Raw genomic sequence first — 20691 nt, forward strand, 5'->3', positions numbered from 1 at the left:
TGACCACAAAGGAAAGCAAGAGAAAGATGCAATCCTTTAAAACCTAGGTTGTGTCCATCCCTGTAAGTCCCCAGTCTGGTCCCTTCTCTCCAACTTCCTGGTCATTCCCCAGTTCCAGCTCTGCTTAGTTATTAGCATTCTTTCATTTCCCAGTGCTTGATTTACTCAATTTTACTGTTATATTCCACTGGTGCTCTGATCGCTAAGGAGAGATTTCCACTTCTACTGGTCATAATACAGCAACATAGGACGGAAGAATATTCATAAAGTCATAAATACGACACACACACCCACACACACCCACCCCCACCCACCCACCCACCCACCCAGAGTGGCCAGTCTCCAAACAAATACGACACAGGCAGGAAAATGCCACCTGCACTTTCTTAGTACAGGAAGCTGGCAGGTGCACAGCAGCGTTCTCAGTATGCACAAGGGACCCCAAAGCCCGCCTCCCCGACTCTCTAAGAGATGTCCAACGGCACGGGTCGCTGAGTCCCAGGAGAGGAGTCCCACCTGTAGGAGTCGTTGAGGCGGGCGTGTCTCTCGGCTGCCAGAGTCCGGATCTGCTCCCAGTTGGCAATCAGCTCCTCTCGCTTCACCTGAATCTGCGCGGCACTCAGAGGGTGGGACTGCTGCAGGCGGTCGGCCTCGGCACACAGGGCTTTGACCTGGAAATGCCCTCCATGAGACTGTGCTGGTGCCCCCTGCTAACTTATGTATGGAACCGGCTGCTTTCCGAACCCACCTTGTCCTCCAAAGCAGCAAGATCTCTCTCCAAACCCTCGTGCTTCCGCAGCAGAGCCTGAACACTTGCCAGGTCGCGGCCAAAATCGTCAGAGGCCATTAACTGCTCCTTTTCCTTAATCCAGCTGATAGTCTCATCCACATCCCTACAGAACGGAGACACCAGGGCAGCCACTTACAGCAGCTGTCTAGAGCTGGGGGTGCCACAGCGGGCCAGGCCCCAGGTGGATCCAGCATCTTCTTGGCACATGCCATATACTCGACCTGGCCCCCCAGGTACGTGCCCATGCCCAGCAGCCCGCCCTGGCTCAGTACCTGTTAAAGCGCTGAACCTCAGCCGCCCCGAAGAGCTTCCCCTGTCTCTGAAGGGCCAGTCCCTTCAGCCGCTGCCAGGCTGCGTTCACTTCATCCTGCTTGGTCTTGATGGTTCCCTCCTCGGGGTGCTGCTCCTACATGAGGGACAGCAGACTAAGAGAGGTCCAATGGCACAGGTCGCCGAGTCCCAGGAGAGTCCTGAGCCCCTGGCTTGTCCAAGTCTCTGCCTCAGCAAATCCTCATCTTTCTGAAGAAATACTGCTTTTATGCGTGAAATGAAGCCAAGCTTGTTTAAAACTAGCTTCCAAGGGCACCTGGGCGGCTCAATCAGTTAAGTGTCTGACTCTTGATTTCGGCCCAGGTTGTGCTTTGGGGCTCTTGAGATCAAGCCCCACGTCAGGCTCCACCCTGTACGTGGAGCCTGCTTAAGATTCTCTCTCTCTCCCTCCCTCCCCCGCCTGCTCTCCCTCTCAAATAAATAAATAAAACTACTTCCATTTCCTCTTACATAAAAAGGGAAGGGTCATTATCTATCCCTTGGAGTAGATGGTGAGGCCATAAAGCAGTGGCGGGTATCAGTACCAAAAACCTTTATTTATTTATTTATTTTTTAAAGATTCCATTTGTTTATTTGACATAGAGAGAGAGAGAGAGAGAGACAGCGAGAAAGGGAACACAAGCGGGGGCAGAGGGAGAGGGAGAAGCAAGCTTCCCGCTGAGCAGGGAGCCCGATGCGGGGCTTGATCCCAGAACCCTGGGATCATGACCTGAGCTGAAGGCAGACGCTTAACGACTGAGCCACCCAGGCGCCCCAAAAACCTTTCATGTTTTAACAACACTTCAGCTGCAACTGTGGGGTAGCCTCACCAATGCACCCATGTCGGTCCCAAGTGCTGGGAAATCTGTTATTTTGAACGTTCATGAGCCTATCAAGCATTCCTTCCCGTAGACACGATCTTCAGGGTTTGCTCCTCACTTCAGACTGGAGCTCTTTCTTTAAAAGTATCCTTCTCCACCAGCCACATTTTGGGTTTTGTTTCAATAAAAATAACATGTAAAGTAACAAATGAAGCATTTCAGGTTCTGGGGTCCATCTGTGAGATCTCAGGCGTGGCCTGACTGCTCTTCTCAGCACAACCTTGGGATGCCCCAAGATTCTGGGGCAGGGGGTGGGGGCTTACTGTGGAAGGTGAGTTATTTCTGAGGAACGTTGGCTATTCTTTCATCACCGGCCAGAAAGGGAACAAGTACCAACCCTGAAGCAGATCTGTAAGTTTAAGATTTAGACCCCCAAAATCAAATTTCCCTGAAAGCAAAAACTCCAGGTCCTGCTGTTGGACATCTGTGGAGTACTCTGATGCCCGTCTCGGCATCGGAGGGGAAAGCAGCAGCTTACCGGACCAGGCACATGGGCAGTGCGGAAAGGTTACAGTATCCCCTCTTAATGGCTCAGGGCCACCAGTGGAGAGCCCATTCATTACAAGGTTCCCCAGGTTCCCAAGAGAGCAGTCAGGCATCAGTGGATGCCTGCCAACCCTAAAGAAGCATTCACCACCACACCCTCATCTGGGAACCCGACACCCAGCTTCAGCAACCCAATAAAAGCATCGCCAAGCCCTACCCGAAAGTGGGTGGAGGAAGCAGATGAAATGAACTCTGCCCTTCCTACCTGTGGCCACAAGTTAGAAAGCAGTTTCTACCCTAGAAATAATCAGCATTGCTGCATTACTTAGATTTAAACAAAACTCTCAGACATGCTTACCAAACCTTGCTCACTCAGAAACTAGGGAAGTGATCATCAAAATTTTCTTCTGGGGGTCCCTGCGTGGCTCAGTTGGTTAAGCATCTCCCTTAGGCTCAGGTCATGATCCCAGGGTCCTGGGATCGAGCCCTGCATTGGCCTCCTTGCTGAGCAGTGAGTCTGCTTCTCCCTCTCCCAAGCCCCCTGCTTGTGCTCTCCTCCGTCCCAAATAAATAAATAAAATCTTAAAAAAAATAAAGTTATTAAAAAAAAAAACCCAAAATTTTCTTCTGAAAACACCAGAGTTAATATTATGATGTGGGAAGAAGGACATAGCACATTGCTACCTACCTGAATGAGCTTGGCAGCAAACTGGTTCACTTCATTAACTCTTTCTTCATGGGCAGCCATATCTGTTTGAAACTCTTCAAATTTCTTCTGTAAAACCTCCACGTGCTCCAGGTCCTGGCCCAGCTCCTCAGAAGTCACGATAGCTTCCTATTCGGGGACCATACCAGAGCCAGAGTCACCAACCCTTGGAAACAATGGCTCCCAGAAACCCAGCATGAACGAGGCCCACCAGGATGGGCCACATTAGCTTTAGTGGATGCTAGTTTATCCTGTGTGATCTTAGCTCTCCTCCTTGTTAAAAGGCTGAGCGCATGACATTTCAGTGTGAGACTCCAGGTTTTAGAGTTCTAGGCGAGCACCCGCCAGGGAGCAGCTGGAGCTGGAGCAATCCCACTACCCGCCTTCTGCCACTCACACAGGCTCGGCTGTGGCTGCCGGGGGGGGGGGGGGCGGGGGGGGGACCCTTCCCTCGCTCTCGTGAAGGGGAGTTACTCTGCAAACCTTCCCCTCGAAAACATACCTTATCATTGATCCAGTCCATCACGTCCTCACACTCTCGCAAATACTGCACCAGCTTCTGGGCCTGCAGCAGTTTGACTCCCTTCTCCCGCATCTTCTCCAAAAGCAGCTCCCACTGGCGGTGCAGCTCCATCAAACGAGTCTGCAGGTTAAAAATCAGCCCCAGAGATCATAACCATTTCTATGGGATCTGGCTCCTCCACAGACTTCCCATGAGTCAGAAACCCCACAGCTCGGAACAAGTCTTTCTAAAGATAATCTCTGCTGCCCCCTCCAAAGATATTCCCGAAACGGAGGGAAACCAGAAATCTGAGAATTGGAAAGAAGAGACACCTCACCGTGGTTCAGTAGGTCTTAAAGAACAAAATAACTGACCTTTCGCAGGTGGTTTTTTCCAGTTTACTTCAGGGGAATTATATTAGACTATTACTGATATTACATTACTCATAATTTATGTTCTTAGCAATGAATCATTAAGTGGGATTCCTGGGTCAGAAGACCCCTGGGGAAGGAGAGAGGAGGAAGTGACACGGAAACTGAGCAGAAATTCCTCAAGGGCGTGTTCTGAATTGTGGAGAGAAACAATGCAACAAGAGATCTTATGGGCACTGTGAATGCAAAGAAATAATGAGGAGGTCCAAGTCAATAGGAACACCTTCATATAAAAATAGAAGAGGGCGCCTGGGTGGCTCAGTCAGTTAAGCGTCTGCCTTCGGCTCGGGTCATGATCTCAGGGTCCTGCGATTGAGGCCCGCATGGGGCTCCCTGCTCAGCAGAGAGCCTGCTTCTCCCTCTGCCTCCCTCTCTGTCTCTCATGAATAAAATCTTTAAATAAAAAATAGTAAAAGTAGAAGAGATGGAGCCCTGAAACGTAATCAGTGATCGAAAAGGATTTTTGGTAGAAAAGTTTTGGAACTTCGACGAAAAGATAGTTTGTGGTCCAATACATCCAGGTTGGGTTTACTTCCAACTTCACCCAAGTGGCAGCCCCAGGCTCAAACATACTCACTTCCCAGCATCTTTGGGTACCCATGGCACAGTTTCTAGTAAGGACCTGCCCACAACTGGGGGGATCCAATCATCAATTCAAGCTTCTGGGATGCCTTCTGGTATATCTAATCCAATCTCCATGTGTTGCCTATGCCTACCCAAGACACTGGGAGTTTCCAGGTAACACTGGCAGACCAAAGTAAAACACACGACAAGGCTGAAACACTCACAGAAGAGAAGTCTGGGATCCGCCCATGGTTGAGACACCCCTCCCAGCCAGCTAAAAACTTGAAAGCCAAGGGACAGCCAACATGGGTGGATCCTCTTAGAAACAAGGGTGCATGTTTCACTTCAAAGGAGAAACAGCAGGGGGAAATAAATATTCACACAATTCACTTCCACCACTGCAGGTTGCAAAGCAGCCTGCCAATGGGAAGAAAGTGAAAGGCACTCCAAGGCAGGGGGGAAGGAACAGGCAAGCAGCTGCAACTCAATACTCCACCTACTCGGATGTGGGACCCGATGTGGGTGGCGGTGACTATGGGGCGCCACGCTGTCCGGTACGGTGTGAAAGTCTAAACCGGCGACAGAGAGGTTATCCAGGACATAGAAGCAATCTTCACCCTCCACCCCCCGCCCCCATGTTACCTGCCTGCCAAAAGCTGTTACTGAGTTACGGAGCCAGATAAAGCACCAAGCCAGGATCATCATGGGAACTGTGAGCATGACAGTGAAGATTAAATGAAAGCCCTTTGCTCCAATTAAAAACGAGACCACCGGAGGCTCACAGAAAACCTCACCCTCAAGTCCGTGGTCAGTCCCTCACAAAGTTCTTTTTCACACCGTCGGGTAAAGAACTAGGGCAAAGCCCGCTCCAGTACTGGAACCACCCTCCCATTCCTGGTGTATCTGATCTCATAAACATTGCAGGTTAAGAGTCCAGTTTCCCAAGCACGCTGCTGTTCGAGAGTGTGAGCGGGCAGGAAGGCAAGTGCACTTGGGAAAGGCACAGAAAGCTGACAGGGTGGAGGTGAAGTCCTGGTTCTGACTCAGGTGGATTTCTCAACAGGGGCATGAGCAAACAGCAGGAGCTTTCAGAGAAGCAGCTGGGTGAGAAAATAAGGAAAGCCAACAGGAATGAAACAAAGCTTGGAAAAATAAAGCAAGTAATTGTCAGGAGACAAAGAAAGGCATGGACTGGAATTCCAGTTGCCATCTACTAGCTGTGGGGTTTGCAGAAGTTACTCAAACTTCTCCGAGCTTCAGTTTCTTCTCTTCCATACTGTGGGGATGATGAGGGGTACCTAGTGAGTTTCTAGTGAAGAGCAGAGACTACCTGTGTCAAAATGGCAAAGTGTTAGCACATAAATAGCTACTCAACAAACGGTGGCTAACAGCACTTTTAAATGTTGCTTTAATAAGATCTCCAGGAGGAGGGTCATTACTAACAGAGCTGAATGAAGTGAGTGTGGGGTGTCCTCTTCTCCAGATTAATCACTAAAGTCAAACACTCGATCTGTTTCTCTTGTCCCACATCTGTAGCCTGGTTATATACTATTACAGCGCCACGCACTCTGGGCAAACAACTTCTATCAAGCCAATAATAAGGCATGCTGCTTTCATTTACTTTAAGACTGTATACAAAACAGTGAGAAAATGAGCAGAAAGATATTTATATTTAATTGCAGAGACACATGGTACATATTTAATTACAGAGCTACATGTTACATTACCCAAATGGGTTGAACGTAATTAAATAGTTGGTCATATGGTATTCAGAATTTACTCTTATTTCCTACTCACAATCATTACTAGTAATAGTTAATTATTAATAATCATCTTAGGGCTGATTGCAAGTCTTTAATATGAGACTGCAGAGTCTATTAGTGCAAAAGAGAGACAACAAGTATTTATTGTTGAAAACCACTAGACCAGATCCTATGGGAATGAAAGCTCCACAAGGGTGTCAGGGAAGAGCAGGGGGCGGGGACGTTTCTAGCTGGGGCTTATGAATGCAGCTTTCATCTAACTTTCCACAACTGCCTTGACTGGTAAGGGACTGAAAAGGCCAGTCCCTCGAGGGAACGTGACTTTGGATGACAACGAATAAGACACAGAGATAGGAATGAGGTAAATCAGAAACAGGTAAGAGCATCTGTTATGAGAAACTGAGTGTAAGTGTACATACTTTATCCTAAAGAGGTTTGCTTTCCCTTAGTGCCTTGGTACTGGCCATGCTAAACCAGAGAAAGATCAATTATCAGTGAACTGGCACCAAACAAGCCAAATCAAAGAATGCAAGGATGCCTGCTTCAAAGTTGGCTATATCAATCATTATGGTCACCGACCAACAGGTGCTACAAGTCACTGCTCACAGCTGGACCCTTAACTGGCTTGGGGACTAAACCTCAGCAAACCACCTCCTAGGGCAAGCCACCAAGACCCAGAACTCCATTTTCAATAGAGAATCTTATGGTGTCTGTGATTAATCCTATTGATCTTTGGGTCCTGATCCCCAAATTCATGAACTTCACTAATATGCTCTCCCCTTTAATTACCATCTATAAATTTAGGTTTCATTTGCATAATCTTATTTAAAGTATAATCACATTCTCATTTGTTTTACAAAAAGAATATTAATTTCCCCACTGAGCAGACACCTACTTGTTTATATTCATACTGAATCATCATATGACAAAGGCAAGACGTGGGTAACTCCTTTAGGAGACTTCACAAATTCTTAAAAGGCTAGAAAAGTGGGGTGCATGGGTGGCTCAGTTGGTTAAGTGGCCGACTAGTGATTTTGGCTCAGGTCATGATCTCATGGTTCATGGGATCGAGCCATGTGTTGGGCTCTGCACTTGGTGGGGAATCTGCTTGAGATTCTCTCTCTCCCTCTGCCCCCCACACCACTCTCTCGCTCTAAAAGAAATAAAAATCTCAAAAAAAAGCTAGAAAAGTCTTTTTTAGAAACTCTAACTGGCATTTAATCCACATTCCTCCACCAACCAGATGCCACCCATACCAGACCAGATGGCCTCCCGTAGCAGGCACTACTCCTACTCACCCTTATGGTTTCAGATGCAAAATGCCCTTCTGAGATCATCAGGTTTCCAGTTTCATCCAGTTTAACAATGGCTCCTGAGTTGGCCTGCACTTCAGCTTCGAAGGCCTGATGCTTCTGAAGCTTGCCCTGTGGGCAGACCACGAAGTGAGCCACAGCTGCAACCACGGGGCATTCACCATTCTGCCCTCCCCCCTCAGGTCCCCTTACTTCTCCCCTCTTGAATCCTGCTCCCTCTAATTAGGGACACTCAGCATCACCCATTCCTCCCCCCTGCTCAATTACTCAAATACTCTGACCTCATCTACACTGGCTTTTGGAAGCTTGGCCACTGAGGACCACCACCTTTGTTTAACTTTACTGTCTATCAGGAAATTAGCCTTTATGTGGACATCCAATCCCCTCTAGAAATACAGAGCCACACCAACAATTTTCTTAGCATGTACAATTTACTCTTGGATAATAACCCAACCACATTCACTCATTATATGACACTTTTTTTCTCTTCTTGGATGACTCTGGTATAGTAAGAGAACCATGTGTTCCACCTGCTAAAAAAAGTCTTTCACCAAAATCAATGAGAAGGAAAGCTTTGTCCTTTTTAAAAGAACAGCTTTAGTGAGGCATAATTTATATCACAAAATTAACTTTGGTTACAATTCAATGATTTCTGAAGACTTGCTTTTGATGTAAGACCAGTGAGTTGCTTAAAGAGATGCTTAACTATAAATTTCCACCACCAACATTGTTAGCGTGCCTTTCTTGAAAATTCATATTCCAAGGGCTCAACCCAGACCCTCCCCAGAAACATGCTGAAGTACCACCAACGGTTGCAAGGCAGTGGTTTGAGAACCATCAGCTTGAAGCATCCAGAAAAGCTAAATACCTGCAAGACTTCACATACACCCTTAGCGTGTACAGTATAACACACCAAAGGCTTTTCAGAATAGTTGGTCCTGCTGATGTCTGATCTACATTCTTCTTGCTCAAGGTCATAATTAAATGACTTTGTGTGATTTGGGGGCAAAAACATTTGAGCTCATGAGTTCTGACAGGAATCTCGGGGAGATGAGACACACCTGCAAGTTGGTTGGGTCTTTATAATTCTCATCAGATGCGATCTGTAGTTTCTCCTGAATCCATTTCTCCAGCTCCTCGGCATCTCTCTGGAAAAACTGGAATCGATAGGAGTCTTCAAGCTTCTGGCGCCTAAGGGTTGAGAGCTCCTTGAAGCGGTGGTATCTGTCTAGGACCTGCTGCCGCCTCTCCTGGATGTCCTCTGCTGTTTCCAGCACTTTGACCCCACTTGGGTCCATTTTCTGAAAAGACAGAATGGCCTGAAATAAGCAAAAGACCGAAGTGGACTTCATGGAATCAACCTTTCTGAAGGAAAGAATTACCAGATAGCCCTGGCAGACAAATGAAAGGAGAAGGTAGTCCCTTCTCAAGACAGAATAATGAGCCTTGATTCTATCCCTTTGTGAAAAATAGCCATCCACTTGCGGCAACACCTGCCTACATCGGTTCCCCAGAGGATGCCTAACCAACATCGCAGCCAAATGCAGAGAAACCGGGAGAACTAGAGTTTACCAGCAATTCTACATGGGCTCTAAGGATTCAAAGGAAATGCCAAAGTGGTACTCAAAGAATTACTGAAAAATCCATTCAAAAGTCCTTTCACCTGGTCTCTATATTCCATTGTGTGGAGATTAGAAAGAATTTACTCTTACTTAAATCAGTTTTTCTAGCTTTCCAGATCTCAGCCTGTCATCCAATGAAGAAAAGGGGATGATTACAGAGTAACAGAGTCCTTAACATCAATAAGAATTTACCTAGTCAGGGATGCCTGGGTGGCTCATTTGGTTGAGCGTCTGCCTTTGGCTCGGGTCATGATCCCAGGGTCTTGGGATCGAGTCCTGCATCGGGCTCCTTGCTCCTTGAGAAGCCTGCTTCTCCCTCTGCCTGGCGCTCCCCCTGCTTGCTGCTTCCCCTGCTTGTCTCTCTCTCTCTCTCTCTCGTTCTGACAAATAAATAAAATCTAGAAAAAAAAATTTACCTAGTCAGAGCCCCTGAGTTCCCAGTTTTTGGGAAACATCAACCCTCAAGTCTTCCTCAGGCTACCAGAGTGCCTGGCCAAGAACAGGCTGTGTTGCCTGTGAATGTGCACACACACAAAAAAAAATCACAGTGCAACTTAAAAAAAAAAAAAAAGGGCGTGGTGAGTTGTACACCTGAAACTAATAAAAATGGTATGCCAACTATACTCCAGTTTTAAAAAAATTCAGGCTTATGTTACAAATACTTGCATTACATAAGTTTTAAAGTAATGGATGCCTTACGTAAAGATTAGTAGCGATTATTAAACAGGTAAACAGGTGGTCATGCATCTAAATCTGAATCTGATATGATACTAAAAATCAGAAATCTAAACACAGGAACAAGAAGGTGTGTGCAAGGTTTACCCTGCTTTCCGCCCGCTGACTACTGTGGACAGCACGCTGTGGAGCTCAGCCTCAGTCTCTAGTTTGCCACAACTGCAGGCTGACAGAGGAGGCAGCACTCCCCACAGCACTCAATCTGCTCCAACTTTAAATCCCCAGATTTCTGGACATGTTTAACCAAATTTTCAAGTCAAAAAGAAAACTTGACTTATTGATGGGCAAAACCCAGAAGATGCTACCCATGCTCATCAGGAGTAAGCCTGATTCCTCTAACCTACAGACCACAGCAGGAAAGAGGTACAGACTAACGACAAAGAGCTTCTAAATGTGTCAGTACCACGTGACCTTGCACGGGCCACCTTCCTGTGCCTCAGTTTCCTACAATGATTAAAAATGACAGGTGAAAATGAGGCATCTCGGGACCCTTCCAAGTGTCAAATTACATTCTACAGAAGATTCAGAGATTTGGTAAGAAAGCAGCACAGATAAAACTTTCTAGCCTCTCTGGCTATTGTCCCATAATTTACACATGGTATAAAAACCGTGTTACCCAAGAGACATTTGATAGTTCTTCTTGTTCACCTGGCCGGGCTAACAGCAGAGGGTATGCAAGCTAAGGACTAGGCAGGGAAGTCTCAAGAGCGCCCCCAGCATCCAGCTGGGAGGTAAACAGCATTGGTGGGATCCAGGTGAGGTCAGTTTTTAACTCTACGGGGATTAAAGCAGGTTCAAGAGGTGGCAAGAAATCATCCACTACACCTGATCAACTCTGAGGACTACTTTACCTCTCTAGGAAGCCATGATCTTTCTCACGGAGAGCACACGAGGTGATTCTAGCCCTATCACCACTCCTTCCAAATTATTCTCCATGTACTGACCACTTATTTTGTTGTACTATTGTTTCCCCACAAAGTCTGACTGATTGATTGATTGATTGACTGATTTTACTATAAAAAGAAATATATTCTTGGCCACATGCTCCCATGCTTTAAGGCCTTTTATGGCTCCCTTCTGAGGGAAGAAAGAATCCAGCTCTCGGGCGCCTGGGTGGCTCAGTCGTTAGGCGACTGCCTTCGGCTCGGGTCATGATCCCAGGGTCCTGGGATCGAGGCCCGCATCGGGCTCCCCGCTCCACGGGAAGCCTGCTTCTCCCTCTCCCACTCCCCCTGCTTGTGTTCCTGCTCTCGCTGTCTCTCTGTCAAATAAATAAATAAAATAAAATCTTTAAAAAAAAAAAAAGAATCCAGCTCTTTAGCAGGACCTTGTGATTTGGCTCAACACATGTGACTCCTATCATCTCTCACCCATGTCCCCTACCCTCTAGGAATACTGAAATATTCTTTCTCCTCCAAATACAGAATTCTCTTTAAAGACTCTAAGCTAGGGACGCCTGGGTGGCTTAGTCAGTTAAGTGTCTGCCTTCAGCTCAGGTCATGTTCCCAGGGTCCTCGCTTGCTCAGCCGGGAGCCTGCTTCTCCCTCTGCCTGCCACTCCCCTTGCCTGTGTGTACGCTCTCTCTCCTTGACAAATAAATAAAATCTTAAAAAAAAAAAAAAAAAAAGACTCCAAGCTATTTGCCCTGGCTTCCTTTGTGTAGAATGATCTGCCTCTCCTCTGCCTAGATAACTCCCATTTATACCTCAATGCCCAGCTGAGAGGAGTAAGCTGTATGATCTTGCCTCTTTCTCAAGCTGTACTCAATGCTCCTTCCTTCCCTCCTTCTCAGAATTAATCACACTTTTCTACAGATTTACAAAGCACGTGTAGATACTTCCCACGGTATAATTAGACGGAGCAACCTAATCTTTGTACCCCTGATTAATGGCACACACGGGACATTAAGAAATGTGTGTTGACAAATAACCAAGTATATGCTGAGTGCCGTAGCTGCCACGCAGGAGATTGGAATTCACTTGTAAAAAAGGTGGGGACAGGGGCACCTGGGTGGCTCAGTTGGTTAAGCGACTGCCTTCAGCTCAGGTCATGATCCTGGAGTCGCGGGATCGAGTCCCGCATCGGGCTTCCTGCTCAGCAGGGAGTCTGCTTCTCCCTTTGACCCTCCTCCCTCTCGTGCTTTCTATCTCTCATTCTCTCTCTCTCTGAAATAAATAAATAAAATCTTTAAAAAAAAAAAAAAGGTGGGGACAGAGCTCCATCATCCACCCAAGTTACATTTTCCATATTGTCAAATTGGAATTCCACCCAGGTAAAAGCCATTTGTGACAAGAACTGCAAATGGAGAATGAAGCTCTACAACTAGGCGGCAGCCTACTGAGCAAATGGGAATTACTAATCTTGGACTGAGCACATGGCAGTACATTTTGAGAAATGAGGTGGCCTTTTCCCTCCAGTCAGGTGTGCCCTTGGTGAAACAGAGCTCAAGGAGGCAGTTCTGTTATCAACAGATAGCTGTGTCTAGAAAAAGTATCTTCTATCCTTAAAACCCAAAACTGAGGGTAACCTTAAAAAATTAAATGTCTGGGGGCACCTGGGTGGCTCAGTCGGTAAGCATTCAACTCTTGGTTTCGGCGCAGGTCATGGGATCAAGTCCCATGGAGCATGGAGCCTGCTTGAGATTCTATCTCCTCCCTCGGCCCCTCCCCCTCCCTCAAATAAATAAAGTTGTTTTGTTTTTTTTTAAGTAAACATCTGTTCACAATGGAGTGGAGTTTCTGTAACGATACGTCATTACAACAGGGAAGTTCTGGTTCACACTGCTGCCCTAAGAATCTCAGCCTCTTTGGGTTTTTGACAAGGATCACTACCACACTGACTAGAAGGTAAACGGGATTTCACTCACTCACCTGTCTGCTCCAGCCGTACCTCTTATCAGACGCCCACACCAACTCCAAGTTACAGGCCCTGGCAGGGCCCATTTCCCAGTTTAGAAAGTCCCCTTGGTCAGGAATGTTCTCTCCTACTCCCAGATTCACCACCGAATACCATACAAACCCCTCCAAGTCTAAAGCAACTACCTTGTCCTCTCTGCTGTCCTAAGTCAGAAGTCTTCACTCCCCCCATGCTTCTCTTTAGAGCACGTCACATTCTGCCAGGTTTTCTCCCTGCCATTTTTGTGATTCTTTAGTAAATTCAGAGTTCCTAAGGGACTATATAAAAAAGACCTTATCTTCCTCTTCCTCTCTGACCACAGAACTCAGCACACAGTAGAGCAGTTACATTCTGAACCTGGAAAGAGAGAAACTGTGGCACTTCATTATTAAGTAGGCAGGGGACACAAGGTCATCTAATAACTGAGTCACAGAGCCTAGGGTGGTGAGCCGGGATCCTCTGGTTCCCAGACTAGCGTGCCGGAACCAATGATTCTGCACATGACTGCAACTGACATATTCTTTTATTGACCGCTGTTTGCATATTCATTCCTTTCACTTCTTCTTATTTTTCCCATCACCACTTTGGAGGGAAGAAAGGGGGAAGCAGATATATTAATTATTCAAAAAAATAAAAATTGGGCTCCTGGATGGCTCAGCCGGTGCTGCATGTGACTCTCAGGGTCGTGAGTTTGAGTCCCACACTGGGTGTAGCGATTAAATAAAAACTTAAAAAAAATTTTTTTAATCAAGAAATAAATATTGTTTTTGTAAGATTGAGTCTTAAGTTAGTAAACAATCAGCGTTAAGAAATTATACACTTCTGGGGCGCCTGGGTGGCTCGGTCGTTAAGCGTCTGCCTTTGGCTCAGGTCATGATCCCAGGGTCCTGGGATCGAGCCCCGCATCGGGCTCCCTGCCCAGCGGGAAGCCTGCTTCTCCCTCTCCCACTCCCCCTGCTTGTGTTCTCTCTCTCGCTGTGTCTCTCTGTCAAATAAATAAATAAATAAAATCTTTAAAAAAAAGTTTAAAAAAAAAAAAGAAATTATACACTTCCTTTGCTCTACTCCCTTGAGAAACCATTTAAGATTAAAAAAGAGCAGGACATTTTGTCTAATTTGCTCCCTCACAAAATTTTCTGGCAACAAAATGTGCCAAGGAAGGTGTAGTTACGTATGAAACCACCACAGTGCACGAGTTCCTGCAAGATGTCTGAGTCCTTAGATTAATGCTTAGGGCGTCTGTCCTGCCTCTTCATACACAGGATTCACTGCATTTCGAAAATCCTTTAGCTGCTATGGAAATTTCTAAGAAATCTCACTGGGGAGCAGGCCGTTTATGACGAAGCCAAGAATCCCCAACATAATGCGGCAAGGGCACCGCCTTAGCAAGTCCCCCTGCCTACCAATCCAGGGGGACAGTCCAGCGAGGCCCTGCTGAAATTAACCAACCTAAAAGGCCCTCTTTGTCACCCCAGTGAAGTAGAACAAGTCAATTCTATACCAAGTGCTTTGGTCAGGCAATAATGGACTTTTCTTTCCTGCAGATCAGCTGACGTCAGTAGGTGGGAGCTCTGCCAAGCCACCACTGGCTGTCCCTGGGGAGCTGGGCATCTGAAAGTCATCAAAGCTTCTCCCACTGCTGTGGGCATTCAGGATCCTCATTTGCATGGTTACAGGAGCCTAAGATGACGGGTTAATAAGAGTTCCCCCCCCCTTAACCTGATAGGGAGCTGTCTCTAAGTTTATCTATAGAAGCTCCAGTTTCTTTGCTCAGAAACGGGTCATTTCCATTGATGATATTAAAAATCAGAAAAATGTTTGTATCACCAAGAACTATTGCCGCCGGAAGATGTGCTAGGCTCTCCCCCAAAACTACGTGGAGGGAGTTAGTGGGATTTCTTGGACTCTGCCTGTGTGTGCAACATTCCCCCAGGACTGAGGCTGCAGGCGGCAAGAACCCCACCCCTGCCCTGAAATATGCAGCTGACTGATAAGGCAGGCTCCACAGAGAATGTTCCAGGTTGTTCCCAGCCTTAATGGGATTAACGCCTTTTGAGAGCTAGAAAGGAAGACTTTGGGAAATGCGCCATTAAAAAACAATCTCCAACCACACCAGCCTATCTATCTATTTCACTAACTGTCTAAAAACCCACAGAGGAACCAACTTCCTAGGACTGCAGTCGACTGTTTATCTCAAAGGAGCGCATCAACTCTGATTTTGCCAATCAGGTCTCTGTCCACAGAGAACAAAGGAGAGGAAATGAAGTGCTAAATATATTCTCTGTATGTTTAAGGACAGCTTCCCAATGAAGGTAACTGAAGAAAAATGTTGTATTTTTGCGAATATTTTTCGAGAAGACTGAAGATACAGGCTATTTATAAATGCTGCAATGCAGCAGTCAAAATGTTAGCCGCGTCATTCAGCAAGTAACATGAATTGATCTCGGGGGATAAAACAAGAATTACAACTATGTCCTCTATTGTAATAAATAAAAAGACCTTGTCAGCATTCTTACAGTACTGCTAGATCTCTGGGAAGAAGGGGGGGGTGTCTAAAGATATGAACCTTGGGTAGAAAGTTCTAGTTTAATCCAAAGATATAACATGCCTGAGAATGACTCCTCATATCTGACACAAATTCACACATATTATCAACTGAAAATGGCTTTCTACAGCTGAGCCTAGACACTAATTAATAACTGTCATCTTGTAAATGCCAAGAGACGGCTGTCTGAGCCACTTCTTGGTATTGAGGGAATTTTTAAATGGCTTGGCCTCACCTACAGAAGCTATCTGCCCCGCTGTGCAAGGGGATTCATCTCTGGAGGACGGGAGGGATGGGTATTAAGGGATCTGAGTTAGGCAACAGAAAAGACTGCAGATAGAAATTGTTCTCAGACCAAAGGTCAGATGCCTCCAACTCAGCGAACCTGGCACCTGCAGTGAGAAGTTTAGGACACCCTCCCGCAGATCCTGGGAGAGGGGAGGAATTCAGCACAATTTCCCTGTGGAACCCCACAAGAGAATCCATTTGTAGTAAGGATGAAGGAGTCAAGGAGACAAAGCGCCGGATCAGCCGCAGAATGTGCGGGATGTAAGAGGCATCTGGAAAACTACACAGTGAACTCCAATTTCACCAGATACACTCTTTTGCAAGGAAAGGGATTTGGGGGGACTAAAGGGATGAACAGATCATTTGGCTCTACGGAAAAATTCATACACATCTCGCAAAGCAAAGGGTCAGAAAAACCATCCCTCAGATTTACTTTGGTTGCTTAGTCAGAGCTCTTTAAAGGGGCAGGACTGGCAACGCAGGTTTTTCCCTGGCTCAGAAAGCCAACCTATTACCAAATTTTACACGTGCAAAGCAGGAGAACTATATCCACACATGTGGACGGGCCTCTCCGGAGAACAAAGCACCAAAGAACTGTTTAGCACGCATTAACATTTTATTCCAACTGATTCTCAGATCGAGCAAATGAACTCCAAACCAGCTCAGCTGCAGATTCTAGTGGCGGAGCTGATGGTAAGCAGAGAGGTAAATAATACATAAATTAAGAGTTTCAACCATGAGGGGCGCCTGGGTGGCTTGCTCAGTTAAGCAGCTGCCTTCCTTCGGCTCAGGTCATGATCCCAGGGTTGTGGAATCGAGCCCCACATCGGGCTCCCTGCTCAGCAGGAAGCCTGCTTCTCCCTCTCCCACTCCCCCTGCTTGTGTTCCCTCTCTCGCTGTATCTCTCTGTCAAATAAATAAATAAAATATTTTTTAAAAAAAAGAGTTTTAACCATGAATAAAACAACAACTATTTTTCCTTCTGTGGATCTGCACGTCGGCCCTTAGACTATTAATTCACTTCAACTCATTAGCCCATTTCTGCAGAGGTGAGCAGGGACTTAGCTTTAAGAAAGCAAAAGATTCATACTGCATTGCATCAAAATCCAGAAATGCAGAGCAACGTTGAGAAAACTTACTTCTGAGTGCTTCCCAAATACTATCATGTTGCTACTTACCTCTTAACCTGTAAAATTCAGATGAGAGGTATGTAAGTGCAAAGTATTGTTACTGACATTCAAAACAGGAAAAGGTTATATTTGTGGCCCATTTTTATAAACCTCGTTTCAACCAATTCACCACTCTGATTTATAAAAGGGCTTGCCTTGGATTTATCACCCATAATCACTAGAAATTTGCAAAGTTTATATTTCTCCTTATAGGCTATCAAGACATTAATTTTAAGCATTTTTCTTTTTGAAAAAGGTCCAATTTAGCAAACATTCAAAAACTGTACACAAAATAATATAGTGAGCTTTTTTTAGCCAAGAAAATACAAGCTCCATTTCCTTACAAGGATTGTGGCAAAGAAAATTAGTCGATGGGAACAGGAAACAAACCCAAGTTTATGATATTTGTCAAATTTAAAAACACTACTTTTATGACACATTTTCAGATTATTTTTTCCAAATATCTAAGATAATCTGTTCAGTCCCTTGGTTCTTAAAAACCAAGTAACCATCAATAAAAAGATCAGCAAACACTACATGCAAACACCAGGAGGGTGAGAAAAAATTAATATATTCATGCCTGAAAGAGAGGAAGGCAAAAAACAGGAGGCTTCGGCAATTTTAGAATAAATTTACTAAGACTTTTGTTCATGTAACACCAAAAAAAAAAAAAAAAAAAAACCAGAGAAAAACCCCAACCCTAACCAATTGGCTTCACAGCAAAGTCATGCAGGCAGGGTTTTCTACCCCCCTTTGGATCATTCAACCTCTGCCACAAATGTGTCTTCACTGCAAGCCAGGCAAAACCGAAAAGGCAACCCGTTTCCTGCATGCTGGTCAAATACCTGGACTCTGCGTTTACGAAACGATGACAACATGACGGAGGAATGTGGAGTCTGAAGAGGGGGGGGAGAGCAAGATAACCAGCTTCTAAGGGCAAACTGAACAACGTCATTTCAAAATGAAAACAGACCATTACGAATATCTGAAACACAAATAAAAACCAAACTCCTGGTGTTCTCCCAACGCCTTTCTTGTTCTGTAGAGCTTCTGAATCCCACAGGGATTTAAAATAGGGAAAGAGACCCAATGTTCTCTGGTCCCTTAGCAGTTCCTATTTATCTAGATGTGCTGCCTCGGCCAAGTTATACCCCCCTTAGGTCTCAGCTTCCCCACTTTTCAAACAGAGAACACTGAATATGCTTTCTAACACTAAACACGCCCTCCCCAGATCCACAGTCCAATAAATTAAGCGAGACTCCCAGGACTAGCCGATTCCTAAATCCCCTTCCACTCAGTTACAAAACACCAAGACCTCAGGAGAAACAAGAAAGAACTCAAGCTATAGAGATCTGACTTGGGCCTCATTTACTGGTATACTTCCTTTACAGAATACTATTTCCTGTTCAAAACCCATACAAGAGGAATATGCAAAAAAGGTGGAAGGGAGGTAACTGGCACAGCTGCTCCGTGCCCCGGGGCCCAGGCCCCAAGTGCTCGGCCGGCTCTGCACTCCTCCTCAGCATTCCGGGAGTCAGCACTTGCCATGAGGGCGGCGCATTCTTCTACCTACTCTGACCACAGCTGCAGTGGCCCGGACCACATAGCTAGCGGAGTCCTTGCATAGCCCACGGAGGATTGATTACAAGGCCGGCCTCGTGCCCACTATCCTTCGTGCAGGTTCAGCAATGACAGGGCTGTGGACTGCAACTGACACTCGCTGCTTAGGATCTGCAGTCGGCCCCTCCCTTTGGGATGAAGGCAGGTAAGGAAAAATAGAGCAAATTCTAACCCAGGGAACCGAAAGAAAGATGTATTTATAAACCGGATCTCACCACCTAAACCTGTTCATCAGATTATTTGACAAGCTCATATTACAGCCTGTGACATATCAGATTTCTCCAATTGCTAGATTGCTACAAAACCCACTGCCAAGACCAAAAGCATATCCGAGGATGTTACTCAGCTGATGGGTTACTCTAGGAACTGCTTCACACCTGTCCAGCACTGGGCAAATCCTCCCTTCGAGGTCCGTCTCTCTGTGGAGGTCCCTAAATAACAGCTAACACACTTTGAGGGTCCCCTTGAGTAATTATTGGCCCAGTTACGAAAAGAGGTTTATTGTTAATTTCCTACAGAGGCCCTTACTGCAGCACATTTTTTTCCCAACAGCACATTTTTAAACTTTGACTTCAATTTGACCTTTGAAAATCTAAGACTTTTGCTGCAACAAAAGGGAAAAGACTAGTTCAGGAGTTGGAACCTTGGCTCAATAGCTTCATACAGCTGAGTGGCTATTCTTAAGATTTTCTGTTTCCTGACACCCCCACCCTTCCATCTTTGATACATTGTTTTACTTAGGTCCGATTGCTATGACTCCGCAATTTCTCCACACATTAGAATACTTCAGAAGGTCTCTCTCCTATTCTTCTCTAACAACCATGATGGTTAAGTTTTTCTAAAATAACATGATGAAGACGTAACAAAGGGCCTACGTATTTTAGTATCTATTATATAAAAGAGATTTGAGAAGGTGTTGGGGCAATTCGATCATCTCAATCCAACTTTACGGGCTATTGAGGCTTTTCATTTAAAACATATGCATATGCAACCCTTAACCTTGACAAGCCCCTTATTTAAAATATTCTGTCCCAATGCATCAAAGAAACTCTTAAAGACAATTTTCTTTAGGAAGCATCTTGTCAAATTCGCAGGGCTAGCTTTCAAACAAAAGGCTGCTCTATCATTCAACACTGCCGTAGCTGTAGAATTTTGGACAAATAATATAATGTCCACCAATCGAAAGACCGTCTCGGGTGGGGCGGGGGGTAGGGGGAGGGGAATAACTCGTAAGCTATTGAGTTATTGGATTTGAGTCTCATACAAAGAAGCGCCGCATCTACCTGTTATTTACAAGCAAATCACAACTGGGTAGGAAAGAAATGTTTATTACGAGGAAGGAAAAGGAGATGGCCAGTCTCGGACCTCTCTGCGTCTAGAGAGGCGGCCAAGAATCGCCACGTTGGATGAAATTAAGGTCAAAGAGCCCTTTCCTCTATGCTCTCGGCTCTCCCTCCCTCAAGGGCTGGGCCGGCACTGCTGTGGGGACTGGGGAAAAGGAGCTGCAGAAGTCGCTCCCCACCGAGGCCAGGGATCGGGGGCGCTGGGGGAGCGCTCCGCAGGAAGGGGTATGGTGACGATCCCGCTAGGGGCCCCCGCCCCACCTGCCGCAGCCGGATGGGGCAGGGCGGGGCCGCAGCCCGGCTTGGGGGTGGGGGAGCGGGACGGACCCAGCGGCCTCGCCTCCCCCCCTCCGCCCAGTCAATGACATTCCAGCGGCCGGCGCCCAGGCTGGGCCGGGCGGCTCCTCCGCAGCCCACGCTCCCCCGGCCCGTTGCGGCCGGCCCGCCGGATCCCCGCCCGTCGGAGGGAGCTGAAAGGCGGCCGGGCTCACCTGTCCGCGCTCTGGCCCCGCCCCGCCCCAGGGGCTGCCCGGCTCCCCACCCAGGGGCCGGCTGCCCTCGGGCCCTGCTCCCTCCCCGAGCTCCCCTGCTCCCCCTCTCACCGGCTCCTGCAGGGTGAGGGCGGTGGGTGCGCCGGGCTGGGGGGGGGGGGGGTTGCTGAGGGACCGACGCGCCTCCGCGGCCTCCCGCCTTGCCGTTCGCTCCGCAGCGGGTAGTGGCGGCGACGCG

General features: G+C 46.7%; 1 protein-coding gene across 13 annotated transcripts in view; it reads right to left on the minus strand.

Annotated features, from left to right (window-relative positions):
- The window catches only part of SPTAN1 (spectrin alpha, non-erythrocytic 1), a 61014-nt gene extending 40323 nt beyond the window's left edge, over nucleotides 1-20691 (minus strand). For all 13 annotated transcript variants that reach the window (XM_073905660.1, XM_025888400.2, XM_073905657.1 and 10 more), the window contains exons 1-8: nucleotides 20565-20691; nucleotides 8807-9046; nucleotides 7731-7856; nucleotides 3675-3815; nucleotides 3155-3301; nucleotides 1063-1196; nucleotides 749-893; nucleotides 517-671 (exon numbers count right to left, since the gene is read on the minus strand). In XM_073905660.1, coding sequence (XP_073761761.1) covers nucleotides 517-671; nucleotides 749-893; nucleotides 1063-1196; nucleotides 3155-3301; nucleotides 3675-3815; nucleotides 7731-7856; nucleotides 8807-9043 — 1085 coding nt within the window. In that variant the 5' untranslated portion in view covers nucleotides 9044-9046; nucleotides 20565-20691. The remainder of the gene's footprint in view (nucleotides 1-516; nucleotides 672-748; nucleotides 894-1062; nucleotides 1197-3154; nucleotides 3302-3674; nucleotides 3816-7730; nucleotides 7857-8806; nucleotides 9047-20564) is intronic.

This window comes from Callorhinus ursinus, unplaced genomic scaffold, assembly GCF_003265705.2.
Source record: "Callorhinus ursinus isolate GAN/ISIS: 27379988/994484 unplaced genomic scaffold, GSC_fseal_2.0 scaffold24, whole genome shotgun sequence".
Classification (NCBI taxonomy): Eukaryota; Metazoa; Chordata; class Mammalia; order Carnivora; family Otariidae; genus Callorhinus; species Callorhinus ursinus.